The following is an 18,763-nucleotide window of genomic DNA, read 5'->3' on the forward strand; positions in this document are numbered from 1 at the left end:
CATGAATGGATGGAAGGAAAATGTCAGTGTGTTATTTATCTTTTTTCTATGTTATTAATTCCTGTTTCTTTCGGCATTAATGCCCCAAATTACCCACTCACATAAATCACCCAGTCTCCTCAATGCAAACATAAAAATAACCCACAGCTAATCTTAAATGTGACAAAGCTTCAGTCTTCCTCTTCCTCACTCCTCTCCATATGCCCTTTTCTGCCCGTCATATTAAATCAATGTCAGATCAATTTTCCGCCTCATTAGTTCATGTGGGGTGGATTCAGGTTCCAGTCTGTCCTCGGAGGGTTTGGAGGGAAAACAGCTGGCGGACACGTTGCTCAATGAAACACCGCCATCTTGTGGCGTGTTTGCTTGTTGTTGTCGGGGCTTATCTGGGCTATTGAGGGCTGTAGGTGCTATAAATGTCTTGGGAAGATGTCAGGTCGAGATCATCACAGGGGTGGTGAACACACATATGATTTAAAGATAAAGTGAGGAAAAGTGGGCTAATGAGCAGCTCCTGTGCTGACGTTTAATGTGCATATGCAGGTTGTTGATGATGAAGATCAGGTGATTTATTCATTTACCCTTTATTGTTAAGGTGCAGGCTACATTTAGTTTATTACAGGATGCACATACATATCATTTCTTTTAGGATTGTGCAGGCTTGACCAGAGGAATGTAGGCTGCAGCCTTAATGTGGACCAAGGCCTTTGTTTACTCTGAGGAATTAAACATCAAACCATGCATGTGCTCTTCAAATCACACAGTTAAGTGGCCTTTGCGATGTGAAAGCCAAAGGCACAGGCAGTTCAGAGGAATGGTGTTTCATTGCTGTGCACTCTGTAGGGCAGCTCTCATGATGCTGCCAAGCAGCGCTGCGCTGTGTGAGAAATCAAAGCGCAGGCGTCGAGTCGGGAGGGAGCCTATCTTGCGCAGACTGGGTACTGTACATGGCCATTGATGCTGCTGGATAGATGTAGCCCCTGATGTAAATAAGAATGGCGAGGCCAGCGGGTGTAACATGCCGCGTTATCTCTGCTTGACATCGGAGCATTTTCACGCCACCATCGGGATTTTACAACACGCGTGGCCCTTTTTTCTCTCGTCTTCATCCGAGTCCTGCCTTGACAGCTCGCCCGATGGTTTCCATTTGACACGAGAGCCACAGCAGACGGGCGGCTTCTTCTAATAAACACTCGGGAAAAACAGGTCATTATGACCTTAGTATCCTCCAGTAAAAGAAAACCATCGGATTGCTTTTACGCGGCAGCATTCTGCTTGCATCTTTTGCTTTGGATTTCGTGCGCCGTGTCCGGAGAGAAGTATCATCATTTCAACGTTGAGGTAAGATGAATGGCCTTCTTCCCATCCCCTCGCTTATCACAAATGACCGTGTGTCTCTCCTCCACATCGTCTGCCCCGGCGTGAAAAACAAAACATATATAGAGAGAGGCTCCCCACGCCATCCGTGGGCACAATTACCATAACGCATAACATGGATACATTGTAAGCCTATCAGGGCAGCTCACGCACTTTAACGGGGGGAAAAATATCGAGCATTCCTCGTTTGTGGAGTGCAATGAAACAGAGGGATGCTCATTTTTATTACACTGCGGTCCGTGAGCCGAGCCGATACAGCCCACTGATGCCAAATGTGCAGCCGAGATATGATTGCAGTCACATAGAGGGGTCTATTTTAACAGAGATGCCCTCCAGCATCACGTTTTTCCATCGCTGGGTATAGTTTTGTGACAGGCCAGCGTGCGGGCAGACATGCTTTGGCAGCATCACAGTGTTGGAGGAGATGAAACGTTTACAGACACAAGTTGCATAAAAAGAGGATTTGCTTTTCTGTACCCAATTAATTGATGTCACTTTCATCCTCACCTCAGGCTCCCCTCCCACCTCTCTGAAGAAATAAAATGCTGAGGCTGACAGTCACACACACACACACACAGAGAAAGAGAGAGACACTCATACATCATTATTCAATTTTATGGCTCGCTGAAATCTGCCCGATATCTCTCTGAAAATCTGTGCCTTTCAACAAACACAGCACACACAGGAAACACACCCACAGGAGAGAGGAGGGAAAAAAGGGATAAACAAGGCGTTTAGCTCAGCAGAAAGAGGGATAGAGGCAGAAGGGGGAGGGATGGACAGAGGAGACAGCTAGTCAGATTAGCTAGCTGGAGCATATCTCATAGGCTGTTGTATGTGGTGATGGGGAGGCAGCTGGATGGTGTGTGGACAGCTGTGGATGGCGTGGGCGACCCCGTGGACCTCTGCAACAGGATTGAGTGTGGCAGTGACCCCTGGATGGTGCTCGGCGTCACCTCGCTCCCCTCTGTATCAAGCCGCACTCTCGCTTTGTAGGGCAAGAGGAGGCAGGGCCACAGTCCTGCACATGTACACTGACCGGCAGCCGCAAGACACAAACACTGACTAAGGTCACTGGAAGGGATTCAAATGCAAACAGTTGCACTGATGTCCAGAGAGCCCGTGAGCAAATATACACAGGCACATTTAAGCCTGAACCAGCGACTTACATTCAAACTCCACCTCATTAAAGCTTCTGAACATTTCATTCACACTGTTATGCCGGATTTAAATGTTAACACAGCAGCTCTTTCTCAGCACAGTTTGTTTTCTTGCAGTAATAGAAAAGCATTGTAGCCACGGTTAGTCACCTTGCAGCCTTTTGTAAGATGCAGAATGAATGACGCACAGCCATATTCGTATTGATTTTTATGATGGGATTGGCCACTTACTGGGAAGAACTGGGTGAGGTAACTGAACAAACAACACTTTGTTCCCATTAAACAGCTGCTGTTGTGGTGCCCTTGAGCAAGGTACCCCCAACCACTGTGGTGGAGGAATGTGTGCATTTGCACTAGACGGCATTAAAGGTGCACTATGTAAAAATTGGCCACCTGTCAAATTCATAATCAAAACAAATAGGGGGACAGCTTATCACCTGAGAAACCGCTAACTGTCGCTAATAGTAGCTGCCATTAGGTATATAGCTCAGTCAGCTGTGCAGCTAGCAGTTTGGACTGAGATCTTGGGGACCAGCTTAGTACGCTGCTATAAAAACTGCTATTTCTTCATTGATGCTTTAAGTTCTTTTTAAAAAAACAAAAAACATTTTCAACTAAAATACATTGTTTTCCAGTTTAAAGCATTAAAAAAAAATGTTGTTATGTCAAAGATGTCTTGTACTACTGAAATTAGCATGCTAACCAGCTAGCCCCGGCCCTAAAAAAAAAAACCTCACAGCGGTCCACAGCTCCTGTGCCAGCGGTGTAAACACCAACACCGCCCTGGTAGTCTGGCTACCTGCACGGCTATCTGAGCTAACACGGCAACAGTAGCTACAGTCATGGATTAAAAGAATACTGTTAGCAGCAGTTAGCAGTACCTGTGGTGATATGCTGCCCCTATTTGTTGGGATTAATTCAAGGTGGCCAGTTCTTACTCCAGTTCAGAGCTGCAGCCACTGAGAAACAAAGAGAATGGATTCTCTTTCTTGCTCAGTTAATACAAGTACATTGTAGTAGATGATACTCATTTATAATGGGAACAAACTTGCAAAATGCGTATACACAACATCCTGGATCCTTTCCATCTCCTACTCCGTCCCCATGTTTCGTCTCTTCCCTGAGTTTTCTAACAAAAGCACAGAGTGTGAAACAAGTCTTAAAATATCCACAACATGAAGGCCCAAGTCTTTCTCCCTCTTCCTCTCACAGGGATGGCTACAGAGGTATGGATACCTTCCCCGCACAGAACCGGGAATGTCTGTCCTGCGCTCGGCCCGTACCATGCACTCAGCCATCGCTGCCATGCAGCACGTCTATGGTCTCAATGTCACAGGGACACTGGATGAGAAAACCAAGGAGTGAGTATGCACACATGCCGTTGACGTGCTCTTGCTGAGGTGCACATGCACTTTCACCGAGATCGCTTGATGTGACATTAATGCAAAATGCTCCGCTCATTCATTTAAAATGCAGAGGGAACTGCTTTCAATATTTCAATGAATTAGTGAAGGACAGAAATAGACGTGTTCATTTCACCCTCCCCTCCCCTCCCCCCGCTTCACCTCGCCTGAAACAACCCTCAGGTGAAGGTTTTAACACTTCTCCTTCTTCTCATTTTGCATGATGGTGCAGTGATATCACGCTGAGGTGAGAATTAATGTTTTGTTTATGTATCATGTTTGTTCTGTACTTGTGATAATCTGATGTGGTATGAATGAGTAAAGATGAAAGTCTTGATTTCCTCTCAGCCCTCATTGAGATTTTGATCTGACACTTGTATAAATGGCTGTAGTTTGGAGTAGTTTAGTCGTATTTTTGCACCTTTGTTTTTGCTGCTGTGATTATTTGGCACCTGTCAGGAAGAGAACTACTGAGTTCACTTCGAGCTTCATGTTGTCTCGTGATGCTGTTTACCTCCCAATTTCTGTTTAGAAACCTTGAGTCACCTTTTTCTCTTCTTTTCTCTTCTCCTCTGCTCTCCTCTCCTCTCTTCTCTTCTCTTAGTTGGATGCAAAAGCCTCGCTGTGGTGTTCCGGACAAGATTAAAAGTGCTTCGAGGTCACGGAAGCGGAGATACGCGCTGACGGGACAGAAGTGGCAGCGTCCACACATCACCTACAGGTGAGAGATAGTGGAGGCAGTTGTCATGGCCACCATTGACTTCAGCAGAGCTTATTCTAGGGTTCAGATGTGCCACTGTTGATTTTCGCAGCTCTCCTCCGTCTCTCGTCTTCTCCTCCCTAACCACCTGGAATCACATGCTCTGTGTTGTCATAGAGACCGCGCAAATACGTCACATATGTGGGAGCACATGCTCAAAAATATAGTCATCATCACACATCCGGATCAACACATACATTTGCCCATGTGTGCTGTGAGTATGTTTACTTTCCAGTTTATAAATAGCTCGCTGGCGAAATGAAAAACTGGATTTCTTTTTTTTTCTCCTTTTCATAAAACAAAACAAACAATATTAACTGAGTAGCATGGAAATTGAATGCTTCCTCATACAGAAATGTTTGGAAATCTCTCAGTGTAAATTGTCCGTAATCTCAGCAAAAATATTCAAACTCTCATCTTATCTCGCCTGATTAAGCTCCGGCTTTTAATAGGTTCTGAGGAGGACTGATAAACGGGTCTCTGGCGCAACTGCAAATTGACAGGTTACAGCAGTAATAGACGATAACACTGTCAATTTATTCAAATCCTTCCTTCCTCCACGAATTTGAATTGATGAGCCACCTCTCCTAATGGAATGTCAATCAGTGCTGAGCCAGTGCTGCTGCCGACTGCACTTTATTCATGAAAATGAGTGGAGAGAGAGGGAGAAGATTTCCCATTCCTCTCTGCCTGCCAGGGACTGATAACGACTGCTGTGTTAAAAGTTCAGTAAAAGCTGCTGGGCTTGAAAGAGTTGTGTCAAGTGCAACTTTTCTTTTTAGTGTCTCCTCATTTTGAAAAGTAAAAATGTTCACTCGAAATTAATGGGATAACGAGGCACGGGGTTGATGCAGTATGTATTTTATTTCCACACTTGTACTGGTTTTTTTAGTGCCTGTAGTTTCAAATGACGTATGCTGCACCGTTTACTATGACCACAGTATGTGTACGACGACCTGCAGAGCCTTTTCTCAGCCTCGTAGCCTTTATCTCTCAGCAGCCTTTTTAATCAGTTTGCTTTTTTCCCCTCCTTTCCACAGCATTAAAAATGTCACTCCAAAGGTGGGCGCCAGGGAGACTCATGATGCTATCCGGCGGGCGTTTGATGTCTGGCAGGGTGTGACTCCTCTCCGCTTTGAGGCCGTTCCATACAGCGCCCTGGAGACTGGCAGGCGTGACGTGGACATCACCATCATCTTCGCTTCGGGTTTTCACGGCGACAGTTCACCCTTTGACGGGGAGGGAGGATTCCTCGCCCACGCCTATTTCCCGGGCCCTGGCATAGGAGGGGACACTCACTTTGACTCAGACGAACCCTGGACCCTGGGGAACCCCAACCATGATGGTGAGTAAAAGACAGAGTGGGTATAAATCTGGAGAAAGAGAAAGTGGTGGTCGTAAGGAGTGAGACAAGATTACGAAGAGCACTAATAAAGGGTTCAGGGAAGGAAAAGCAAAAGGAGGTTACAGCAGCAGAGCGGAAAGGAAATTATAAAAGGAAGATTAGGGAAGAAACAAAATAAAGGTTATTAAATGCTGAATGTTGGTAGGTAAGTAAACAAGTAAGGTGTGTGGGACGAGAGAGGAAAGCAGTGAGAAAAAGAAAACAGAGCAGTCATCAGGAGATACAGATAAGGACTGATGGAAGGCAAATAACTGGAAATACAGTTGGCTAGGCAGGAGGGCAATATGACAGAGATGTTATCACAGGGCAGGGTATGAGGAATGTTTAAACAAAAACAAAGAATGCAGCGATGTCTTTGATCGGGCTCTGCTCTGTAAAGACGCATCACCCCATCTGTCAGGATTTTGATGTTTTTTTCTGCATAATAAGCTCTTCAGATGATAGGATAGAAAACTCTGCTATTTTAAGACATTCGTTGCTGGCACATGATTATGGCTATTCTGTTTTCAGTGAATTTGATGTAGCTCAGTGGAATGCTTCAAGAGAGGTAAAACAGAAAACAGAAGAGCGCTAGCAATATATGTGATGTCCCATTGTGTAGTTTTATGCTTTATTGTTATGTTATGTTATGTTATGTTATGTTATGTTATGTCATATTATGTTATGTCATGTCATGTTATGTTATGTTATGTTATGTTATGTTATGTTATGTTATGTTATGTTATGTCATGTTATATTATGTCATGTTGTGTTGTCTTTTGTAATGTTATGTTTTGTTGTATTACGTTATGTTATGTTATGTTATGTTATATCATGTTGTGTTATGCTTTACTGTGTTGTCATGTTATACAATGTTATGATTTTATGGGTATATTAGGTTGAGATAGGTTATAGTAGTGTATTACCGGTTATATATATTCTGCTCCGTTATGTTGTGTTATGTTATGTTATGTTATGTTATGTTATGTTATGTTATGTTATGTTATGTTATCTTGTGTTATGTTCTGTGATGCGTAGTATTGTCTTGTGTTATTATGGGTATAATAGGTTATGTGAAGTTTTTATGAGTTATGTCTTGTCATTATGTTGTGTTATTTCATGCTATATTAGGTTATGTTAGCTTATCATTAGTTACGTCATGTCAAGTTGTGTTATGTTTTGTTATAATGGCTACATTAGGTTCAGTCAGGTTATGTTGTTACGTTATGTTATGCTATAATAGATAGGGGAAGTCAGAGTATGTATGCGTTATGTCGCTATGTGATTTTATATCATGTGTTGTGTCACTGTTTTGTGCTTTGCTGCATAGTGTTGTCTTGTATTGTGTTAGTATGTGTATATTAGGTTATGTGAGGTTATGAGTTATGTTATTTCATGTCATGTAATGTTATGTCTTGTTATGTTATTGGGTAATGTTATAGGGGTATATTAGGTTGAGTTAGGTTAGGTTATTATGAGGTGTGTCATGTGATATTGTTTAATCCAATGGTATATTATGTTATGCTATGCTATGAGGGGTGTAGTAGGGGAAGTAAGATTAGTTGTTACAATATTTTATCATGTTATATTATGTTATGTATTAAGTTATGGCTGTATTAAGTTAAGCATGGTTATGACATAACATGTCATGTTATGTCCTGTTGTGTTGTGTTGTGTCATGTTATGTTATGTTATCATGGGTGTATTAGGTTAAGTAATGATCTAATAGGAACAACACATATTAGGTTACGTTAGTTTGTGTTATCATTGGTTATGTCATGTCATGTTATCTCAACCCAACTTAAAATATGTTTATGATGTTTATGATATTTATATATATATAATTATAGAAATATTAGGTGAAGTTAGGTTATTTTGAGTTATGTTATGTGATAATGTTTTATCTTATGTGACTGATGTTATGTTACGGCATGTCAGGTCATGTTCTGTTGTGTTCTATCATATTATGGGTGTCTTAGGTTATGTTTTGCTGTTATAGGTACAATGTATATTGGGTTTCATTAGGTTGGGTGATTTCATGTTTTGAATATTGAAATGACATTTAATGTTTATTATAGGATAAGATACGTTTTTATGTTTTTATGGGTTATGTGCAAACAAATAACAATGACCCAAATAACATGTAATGGTGGCCACTCTGTCAAGGTGGAGATAGTGGCAAGGCGCAGCAGCCCAGAGAGGGAGATGAAATGCCCTTCTTAGCCATGTATCCACACAGAATTTAATTACCCTACCTACATGGCGCCAGGCTTGTCAGTGCTGTACCAGGCTACTTTGCTAATACCCCTATTTGCCATACACTTTTATTCTCCCATTAGTGGAAGAGGAGGGTAACAGCTCACGCGTGTTTGCTCTCGGAAACTGCTTGCCACCCATCAGCTCCCCTCCCTCTTTCTCTTTTGTTCTCATACTCCATAATTGTCTCAGATTCCCAAGTCAAATTCATGTTCACCCTTGCGCTGTGTCCCATGGTTATCTACATGGAGTGCTGGGGCTGATTCTGAAAAGCTCCTGTCTTAGCTTGTATGTCTGGAAAGCTGTGCAACCTTTAATGGGCTTTCACAGCAGTGTAATTGTAAATGTTGCATGTTGACATGTGCGCTAATGGTAGCTCTGGCCTGTCTCCTGGGAGTCCTTGTGAGACATTTTTGGTTCGGTGGAAGAGGCTGGTTGTGTCAGATAAATGGGGGATGGGGAGGTGTAACCTTTTAGCTGCTGGCTGAGGGTCAGTGGTTGTTCTGTGCAGAGCTGTTGGCAGCAGTGGATATCATGTTTTAAAGGGCGACAATCTCCTGGGGACAGCTTCAGTCGCAAGCTGTACATAAATGGTGTACTTCTTTCTAAATCAGGTTGACACTGTGAGCTGAGTGCTGACCATAGACACTGACCATGACATTTTTCATTTTACATTTATCTGTGTCTGAACGTGATATGATCTAGACCCGCAGTGTTTACTTGTTCTACGCCGACATTTGTATGTGTTCAGGTGCATTATACGAACATGTATTTTCACTGTTCTCTGCTGCCCTGGGCAGCAACGTGAGCCTGTGTGTCTCTGCTCTCTGTGAGCTGCGGCTCACATGTGGCTTATCTTCTCTTACGGAGTAAAAGAGGAAAAGTGCTCATGCTTTGCAATTTACCTCCAGTAATCTTCCCTTGCACTACATTGCACCGCATTAGCTCAGTGGAAGATGCGTCTGGACCACAGGGCTGCAAGTAATGATTATTTCCTTTGTTGAGTATCTAAACGGTTATTTGCCAATTATGTGTTTAATGGTTTGTCTATAAAATGTCAAAAAATAATTACAACGCAAGTTCGGACAGCGCAGTGTCTTAAAATTGCTCAAAAACCAGAAGGTGGGCCATTCGAAATGACATAAAACTGAGAAAAGATGCACATTTGGTGTCCTCTGCTTGATAGATAAGTCGAAAATCACAACAAGATCTAAAAGAAGGTTGATTGTAATGTGCCTACATATGATCCCACGTGACTTAGTGTTTAATCCCTCCGTGAAGTGTTGTAATAAGTTTTAACCATGAGCTTAGCTTCACTGGCAACTTACTATGCTGAACACTAGCTGCTTGTAGGAAGCTATATGATTGTACTGCCTATATTATTAATCTTTCTTGGTGTTTATTTCAATGTGTTTCTGTGCTCATCACTGTCTTGTCTCTAGTGTTAACCAGTGTGTCTGTGCATGGGTTTTTGTTGTCTTCTTCTGTAGCATCATGGCACACATGTAGTCACATTCATTCCTCTTCTATAAGTACTTCGTACTATTGCCTCTCCAGGTAACGACCTGTTCCTGGTTGCGGTGCACGAGCTGGGCCACGCCCTCGGTCTGGAACACTCCAACGACCCCACTGCTATCATGGCTCCTTTCTACCAGTACATGGACACAGAGAACTTCAAACTACCTCACGACGACCTACAGGGCATCCAGAAAATCTATGGTAACGCTCTACTTCATACTCTGTCTTGCCTGTATAACAGAGATGATGCAGAGGGAGGATGTAATATTTTTTGTCTTTTTAGGTCCACCAGATAGAGCACCGCAGCCGACCCGGCCCCCACCGACGGTCCCTCCCCCTCGCTTTCACCCTCCCTCAGACCCCCGTAAGCATGACCGCCACGCCAGACCCCATCGCCCTCCACAGGGGGCCAAGCCCTCCAATCCCAACTCCAAGCCCAACATCTGTGATGGAGGCTTCAACACCCTGGCCATCCTCCGACAGGAGCTTTTTGTGTTCAAGGTAGAGTAGATCATCAGCCTTAGTGAACATGGCTGCTGTTTTAAAGCACTTTGGGAAGATGATGCTGATGTTGATGATGATTCTACGTTATCACCCTATTCATTCTTATAGGACCAGTGGTTTTGGAGGGTACGGGACAACTCTGTAGTCCCTGGCTACCCCATGCAGATCAACTACTTCTGGAAAGGCTTGCCTGCCAAAATTGATGCCGTATATGAAAACAGCGAGGGGAAGTTCGTCTTTTTCAAAGGTAATGAAAGAGAGATTATTTTTCAGTTCTCTAATTTCGTAAAGGTAACCTTTGGAGTTTTTGACCACTGGTGGGTCCCAATTTTGTTAGGATTGTGCAAGAGCATTAGGTGGCACATGCACACGTGAGAACGCATGGAGAACATGTTACCTTTAATGAATTATACATTTGAAAACAAAATGATTGTTGGTGAAAACACTAAATGTAAACATATCTTTTGTTTGTTTCATGAAAATGTTACAGTGCAGCTTTAATTTGTTTACATTAAATTATTCTTCCCAGATCCACAACAATGACAATATGTCTGAAAAACTAAAAGTAGATTACACAAATGTACCTTTAACCTATTACCTTAGTTATATTATATACCATAAATGATATTGTTCCACTAAACCACAATAAAGTAATAAATGGCAGAAAAAACAAACTTTTGAAAATGTAGTAATCTTCTCTTTATCAATTTAAAGTAATATTTTATCGCATACCACCACTACCAGTTCATGTGTATGTGTGAGCTGTCTGAACACGCAGTAATCTTTCATTATTATCAACCGATCGGGTGACTTTGAGGTTGTTTTGCGTTCTGTACGGTAACAGAACGGGTGCAGGTCCAGTACAGCCGTCTCTCCATCAGGCAGATTAACATGACATCTGTCACCCAGTGGGATCAGAGTGCCTCATGCTTTATTTATTCTCTCAGGGGGACTTAACTGCATGTGTGTGTATGTGAGCGTCTAGCTACTTACTGCTAGCACACCACCACAGCAGCTCTCCTCACTCTGCCTCAGGCACTTATGATCAAACTGAATTAAATGCAACAATAGCTTCAATAACACTGAAAACAATGAGTCTCGGTGGAGCTGCCTTCAGAGCATCATCTTGCTGTTTATTGTATCACAGATAACACTGCATAGATTTTCTGCTGTGCAGATATTTTGTAAATGAGGTTATTCATCTGACCTTTGAAATCACGTTAAGAGAAATAAATAGACTCACTGGAAAAACGCAGAAGGCTTGAATGAGCCGAGAGCCGGCAGTGTTTTGTGTAGCGGGATTTTTGAGGTCATCTTTATGATAATGTCTTTGTCCCAGAGGCTCCTAACTTTGTGTGTGTATTTTAGGAAACCGTTACTGGGTCTTCAAGGACACAACTCTCCAGCCTTCGTACCCTAAGGACATCTCGCTGTTCGGAAGCGGCATGCCCACTCAGAGCATCGAGACAGCTGTCTGGTGGGAAGATGTCGCCAAAACATACTTCTTCAAAGGAGACAGGTCTGTGTGGGACTATTTTCATACTGTTATGAAGTTAAGCAGTCGGACAGAACTGGAATCTCTCGATGGCTGAAATCTCTATTAACGCCTTCTGCTCATGTCAACACATTGACTGTGTGTTATTAACAATCATTACATTAAGTTGTATAAGTATACTCTCTGAGGAGTGGATCCTACAGTATTTGTCAGCTCCTTCCCCTCTGTTCCCCTCATCAATGCAGTTTGTCCGTGTTTGGAGCATTAATGATTTTTGGGACTTTTCCCCCCTGAGATAGTTAATAATTTTGCAGGTTTGTTGATCATTGCCTCTTCAGTTTTGGCATAGATTAGCTGGCATCCTTGAAGCTCTGTCAGCTGTCACATGTTGCTTTGAAAACACTGATTGCCTATTTAACAGCTGACAAATGCTGCTCATTGGCTTTCAACTGATTATCACCCAGTGTCAGAGGATTTGTAATGGTGATTACGTAACTCCAGAGTTTAAAGGTGCAATATGTAATGTCTCTGGAAGAATGTTTGTTGAAAACATTCACAAAAATAACTAAAGCTATCAGCAGAATGTGAAGAAATGTCAATTTAGACGTGTATTTACTGTGCTGCAGAGAGGCTTGAGCTAACGACAGCTAGTAGCTTCAGCCATAGATAGCTAGCAAAAAGCACAGTTAGCGGTTTCTCTGCTGATATTCTGCAACTTATTTTTGATTGGAAGTGGCCAATTCTTACATATTACACCATATATTGACCCATATTGTTTGTCAACTTGCATACATACATTATTTGATTGATTCATGGTTGTAGTTATTTACCTGTTGGTGGATGTGAGTTTTTCCACAACAACTAAATCAGAGAATCCGTTGTTGATCTGTGCGCTTTGCAAGCATCTTAAAGTCTGAGAGTATGCCAGCGTGACTCACATGTTTGTTCAGCTGTTATGATACAAGAGGTCAGTGGACCTCGTGGTAAAAGCTGACAAAATGCTTTGTCATGATACTGTCATCCCTCAACCTGCTGCTGTATATCATGACAAACAGGACGCTCTGTCCATCCTCACACACGATTCTCTCTCGCTCTCTCTCTGTGACAAGATGGTGTTTGTTCTAATTTAAAGGAATGACACTGGATAGCGTGATTAATGTGTGTGAGCGCTGGCGTATGAGAAGCAGATCAATCACAGCAACCCAAAAAAACAAATTTGCCTTTCCGACAAACACAGTATGGATGAGTGATCGAATGCTTTCTCCGGTCATGTGAAGTAAGTCAGTTGGTGAGCGTTAAAAATAGTCTGATCTGAAGAGTGTTTTTTAGGTCTGTGTGCAAGCTAAAGACAGCAGACTGTCACTGTAAACACCGAGTGCAGAAGTCTAGCACTGTGCCAAGACACAACTGTGATATTTTATTCTTCCTCATCGCAAAAGTTGTAATATAAGTCTGAATTCCTGCCAGGGTAGAATGAACAAAGTAAGCTCCCACCTTGTTACTCTTGTTACGCTAAAATATCATTACGTTGTCCTTGTCTATGTAATGGTTGGTAATATGTGATACTTTATTTTGATTTTGGGTGAAAGCCTATTTAAGGAAAAAGCTGCACACGTTATAAATGTGTTCTTTTTGCATCTGAAGAGACTTTTCTGCTTTTTTTGTCAGTGTTTTTCCGTTGCGATAGGACTGCTTATCTGGATCCAAGAGCGCAAAATCCTTTTTAAATTTGCTTGTCTTGACTTTATTTGATTTTGTCCTTTTTGAGGATTTCGATGATGGTGATGTCTAACAGGCGTATATGTCACCGGCTGATTGTGTTCATAAACGTCTGTTTTGACTGGAGTGTTTTCTGTCTGTCCTGTTGTAGATACTGGAGGTACAATGAGGAAATGAGGACCATGGATCCAGGCTATCCCAAACCCATCAACATCTGGAAGGGCATCCCTGACTCTCCACAGGGGGCTTTTGTGGATAAAGCCAACGGTATGCCAGCTGTATGGACGTTTATAAGATGCCAAGTGCAACGCCTTCAGATGTTTTAGAGAGACCGTTTGGCTTCACATGTTTTTGTCTTGATTATGAGACAAATTATGTGTTTTTTGAACATTAACGCATGTAAACATTTTCTAGTAGACAGCAAAAATAAATATATGACCCTTAAAATGAGCATAAATTAGGACCTTTAACACATACTCTAAACACTGATGTAATCCTCTACTGCAGGAATGCACAATATGCAGTCTTTGTATGGTTAATGTATAAAAGTTAATATGTTGTGTCCTACAATCCCTCCCTGCAGGCTTTACCTACTTTTACAAGGGTAAAGAGTACTGGAAGTTCAACAACCAGATGCTTCGCGTGGAGCCTGGCTACCCGAGGTCCATCCTGCGGGACTTCATGGGCTGCGACGGTCTACCTGCAGACCCCGACTGGGACTGGAGCCCCCCGGTGGCGGAGGAACGGCACTACGACAACGGCGATGTGGACGTTGTTATCAAACTGGACAGCGCAGGGGGGACTGAGAAAGCAGTTGCCATCGCTATCCCCTGCGTCCTGGCGCTGTGCATGATGGTCCTCCTCTACACCGTTTTCCAGTTCAGGAGGAAGAGCACACAGCGCCACATACTGTACTGCAAGCGCTCCATGCAGGAGTGGGTCTGAGGGACTGTTACTGTATAGAGAGGGGTGTGAAGCTCTGATAAAGGTCTAGTTATTACTTGAAGCCCTGAGTACAGTAATTGGGAGCACTGTAAAGGGTACAGTACATAAGGATTGCCATGTTGGCAGATTTAAAAAACTGCTTCTCTTAACGTGCAAGCTGCAAGGAAACGTAATGATCAGCAGAACTCGACTGAAGACAGTGTGGGAGCCACATCTCCTATGTCCAACTAATATGTATGTATCTGCTTCGACTTTTTTCTGTATCTTGGAATGAACTCAATTAAGTGAGACAGAGTTAAGCTACTGTAAGTGGGACCTTTGTCTATCCTCGTCTCTGCACGCCGCTTAAAAAGCCCCTAGCACCAACTTCAGTGGACAAATTAGATATAGGCTTCAACTTTACTTTCATTTCTTAATTAAATCGCTCTGAGCTGTGCTTTTTTTAATTTATTATTTTTTTTATTTAGGGTCCCTGTAAAAGATTATTCATTGTGTGGAGGACTGATACACAAACCAAATATGACCTTTTCTTCCAAAGAGGATTACTGCTCGATGTTGTTTTTGATGGGATATTTTTCCTCCACGGATCGAACATTGTGGCATCATACTCCGATTTTCTTTTTCCGCCATTGGTATTCACAACCACCCGTCTGCTCTGTAATCGGTGGGGATGGGAAGCAGCCGTTAGTAGAAGTTGGGAACTCAAGACTGTGGTGGCAGTCTATCTCCAAAACAGGGGCCAAAAACCTCTCTGCAATATTTATGAGACTGCCTTAATCACAGATTGCTTAAACTCCCTTCTCTTTCTCTCTGTTTCTCTGGTGTGGAAGCTGGATAGCGAGTGACACAGTATGAATATAAACAACGTGCGAAAGCATTAATTACTGCCCATAATGCAATTTCAAAACCAGTAATTAAGGACAGTTTGATCCACAAAAGGGTTCACTGCTCTTGGAAATGTGCTAAGTTGTGCTAAATACCTGATGGCAAGCAGGCTATCAGCTTTCATTTACTGCCTCACCGGAGGGTATGAGAGAGAAAGGGAAGGTAAGTTGTGTATGCATGAAAGAGACAGTAATTACCCACACTATATATGTGCTGTACTGTACTGTAGTGTCAGTTATTGAACAGCTAACATCCCGCTTCCCTTTGTTTTCCTGCCACGTTTGGACACTAATACTCCAAACAGTGTCAGTCCATACATTTTAAGCAGCTTTACTAATCCATATTTTGTTTTTTTGGAACTTTTCTACAAGGTTTGTAAGTTTACATAATATCTCACATAGCGCAGAGAAGGAGGGGAGAAAAGAGAGAGGAGGAAAAACAAACTGCATTTTTTTTTTTTTAAATAAGACTCATGCAGTGTTTCTAAATGATAAAAAGTCATCACTGCATCTCAAGCTACCACAGGCACACTGACCTTGTATCAGATGCCAGTGCTTTTGCCCAGTTGGCTCCATCTTCTCACTTAGTTAATGCAAATAGTTTTCAAGTAAATGCAAAGTGACTCCTTTGTTTCAAAGAAGAAAAACACGTCTAATCAATAATAGAAATTAAGTCTGAATTCTGGATTTTAGAAAAAATAATAAACCTGCGTGTCCAATAATGGAGCAAGGTTGTTTTACGCACTGTAATCGTAATTATCCATTATTCTAAAATACTTACACAATATTAACAAATTACTAATACATGTTTATAGATCTACTCTAACGTTTTTCAAATTAACAGGCATATCGGAAAACCAGAACCAGCTAAACTAAGTCTGGTGACAAATATTTCGGTTACACTCTCTATGAAGCCCACGTCTATTAGTTTTCTTTTTATAATTTATTTTAAATATAATGATAGAATTTTTTGATAAATTTGATACACGCAAGAACAAATAAACACATGATGAAATGATGAAATACAATATATCCTTACAAAAGGACAAGAAAGCAGTCGGACAGGAAAAAAGTAAGGAAGCAATTACATTTAAAACCATTAATTATCACTGAATAAAACATTTTGTTAGATCCCTTCAGTAGTTCATATTTTTAATTTAACAATACCAGTCCATTATAGGAAAAAAAATGAAAAGGACAATTGTGAAACAAATTACATTTTTTATCCAGTCCAGTTTATCCATACTTCCTCCCATTTGATGTTGTGTTGTGCTACTTTGTAAAGGTCTGTAACATTATCTCTTCTAAAAGAAACTGGCTTTCAGTAGGGAGGGAAACAGATCTGGGAACACAGGTGAGCAGGAAGTATAAAGTGACAACAAGACACAAGAGGATATATAACCACAAAATAAAACAGAAAATCAACAAAACTAAAAACTAACACCACGATAGTCAGTGCTTATAAATACAATTATGTGGCGCTACATGTTCATGGGCTTCATAGAAAGTGTTACCAGTGATCTGCTGTATGATGTTACATATATATGACATCATACATAAAGCATAATATGTTTCAATCAGCTAATTATGAGAAACAATTAAAAGATATAAAGCATAAAAAAGGTGATTCTCTCTGAGGTGAGATGGAGCTAAATTGAGCAGGAGCTTGTTTTTCTATCCCCCATGTATTGCATTATGTATGCGATACACACAGCCTGGACCCTAATGAAATATATCTCGTCGCAATTGCCTTTGGCTGCTGCCATACATGTAACAGTGTGGTTGTGTGGTGTGGCGTTTCTCAGAGTTTGCCAGATGACCTGTCTGTGAGCGTTCATGATGTTATTATTATTTTTTTTATATATAGATATTTGTGCTCCTTGATTTTGTTACTCTTACTTGAAAAATGCTCATCAACATCAACTTGTACAGGATATCTATCATAATCCTCTGTTTATATCAAGGCAATGCCTTTTTTTAACATATCGCAGAGGGAATTAGAGATTTTAACGTGTAAACTTCTTCTCAAATCTATGAACTATCTAAAGATGAGTGAGTGGGTTTACGAGGGGTAATAACTTAAAACCTACATGAGGGCAATGCATGTTTAGCTAAGATGTCTCATTCTGCCGGATCATTCGGACGCTCTTGTACTATTCGGTTGTATACATTGACAAATCAACTCTCTCGTGTGAAATTACTAGCTTCCAGTCCGTCCTCCTTGTTCCAATCTCCAGGCGATTGCCAGAATGATGAGAGAAAATGTTTTCAAGAAGGAAACATCTGTGCTGAATTGCACATCTGTCCATGTTGATCCACTGTAATATAAGGTGGAAGCAAAAACCTTTGGCTCAGTGTCGTGTGTGCTGTCTATCTCGGTTTGTGTGTTCGTGGTGAGGGTCCAGCGAGCGTGAATTAAAGACAGTCAGCGAGGCGAGTCGGTTCAATATTTATTGCCGTATTTATTCCTCTGTGCCCAGCGCCTCAGCTCGTGCGTTGCACTGTACTGAGGGCAAGAAGCTGTCAATAAAGTGGGTTTGAAATGCAATGTTTGTTTTCGAGGTAATCCTCCTCCTTCTGTTGCTGCCTCAGCAGCAAACCAATCATCTGGTGTGAATGTTTTTCCATCCTTGAGAGGTAAACTTGGAAACGTCACATAATTACACTGGCTGTTTTGACTCTTAAATCATCTGACGAATGACCTGACATTTTAGATGTGGAGTGCGAGCAGGAAGCCTCAATGCCCTGACCTGTCCCTGTTTATCGCTCTCAGTGCTTTTATTGTCTGCCTTGCAACACGCTGCTAAGCATTAGTCATTAAAAGGAAGTAGATGGGGCAGATTAGGCAGCAGTCGATACACCAGAGAGGCAAGGGTGCGGAAGAGACGAGGAGCATTTGCAATAATTGCAATCGAGATCTTATACACAGATACATGCAGTATGTGCTCGAAGGCTTCGTGTATGAGACGTAAACATATTGCGTAACATGTACATAAAGACAGAGTGTATACTGTCTGCTTGGGAGGATTCTGTTTTTAATCCATCCATTCCGTGGGTAAAGAAAATGTGTGTTGTAAATAAACATGTGCATAAAGAGTGTCTCCTTGTATCATGCTCTCACACACAAACACTAAAATCAGGCACTGGTGAAAAAAGATTTTTGTTCGTCACAGATGAAAAAGCTTGTTAAGATGCAACATATGTATGGAGGAAGGAAAGAACAGTGGAGAACACCATGCTGTTATGTTAAAGTTGTGTCGCCGCTGTCCCAAATTCAGAATTAGCTCAGCGTGTATTTTCTAAAATCAATGAAGTTGATGTGGTGAAACATTGAAGGCTCGATATGTAAGAATTTCAG

At 41.7% G+C, this 18,763-nt stretch overlaps 1 protein-coding gene across 2 annotated transcripts; it reads left to right on the top strand.

The window, feature by feature from the left end:
• The first annotated feature begins 704 nt into the window (after positions 1-704).
• On the top strand, positions 705-18,493 carry mmp16b (matrix metallopeptidase 16b (membrane-inserted)). 2 transcript variants are annotated; one of them, XM_084370075.1, is made up of 11 exons: positions 705-1,341; positions 3,750-3,898; positions 4,173-4,187; positions 4,545-4,661; positions 5,741-6,045; positions 9,898-10,059; positions 10,142-10,359; positions 10,471-10,609; positions 11,731-11,881; positions 13,728-13,843; positions 14,160-18,493. In XM_084370075.1, exons 1-11 carry the CDS (start codon positions 1,213-1,215, stop codon positions 14,519-14,521), a joined length of 1,863 nt encoding a protein of 620 aa, XP_084226201.1. In that variant the 5' UTR covers positions 705-1,212; the 3' UTR covers positions 14,522-18,493. The 2 variants fall into 2 exon arrangements, with proteins under 2 accessions (XP_084226201.1, XP_084226202.1); XM_084370076.1 differs by lacking the exon at positions 4,173-4,187 and having other exon boundaries at positions 1,090-1,341.
• Positions 18,494-18,763: the final 270 nt, after the last annotated feature.

Source organism: Pagrus pagrus (assembly GCF_965226575.1).
Source record: "Pagrus pagrus genome assembly, chromosome: 12".
NCBI lineage: Eukaryota > Metazoa > Chordata > Actinopteri > Spariformes > Sparidae > Pagrus > Pagrus pagrus.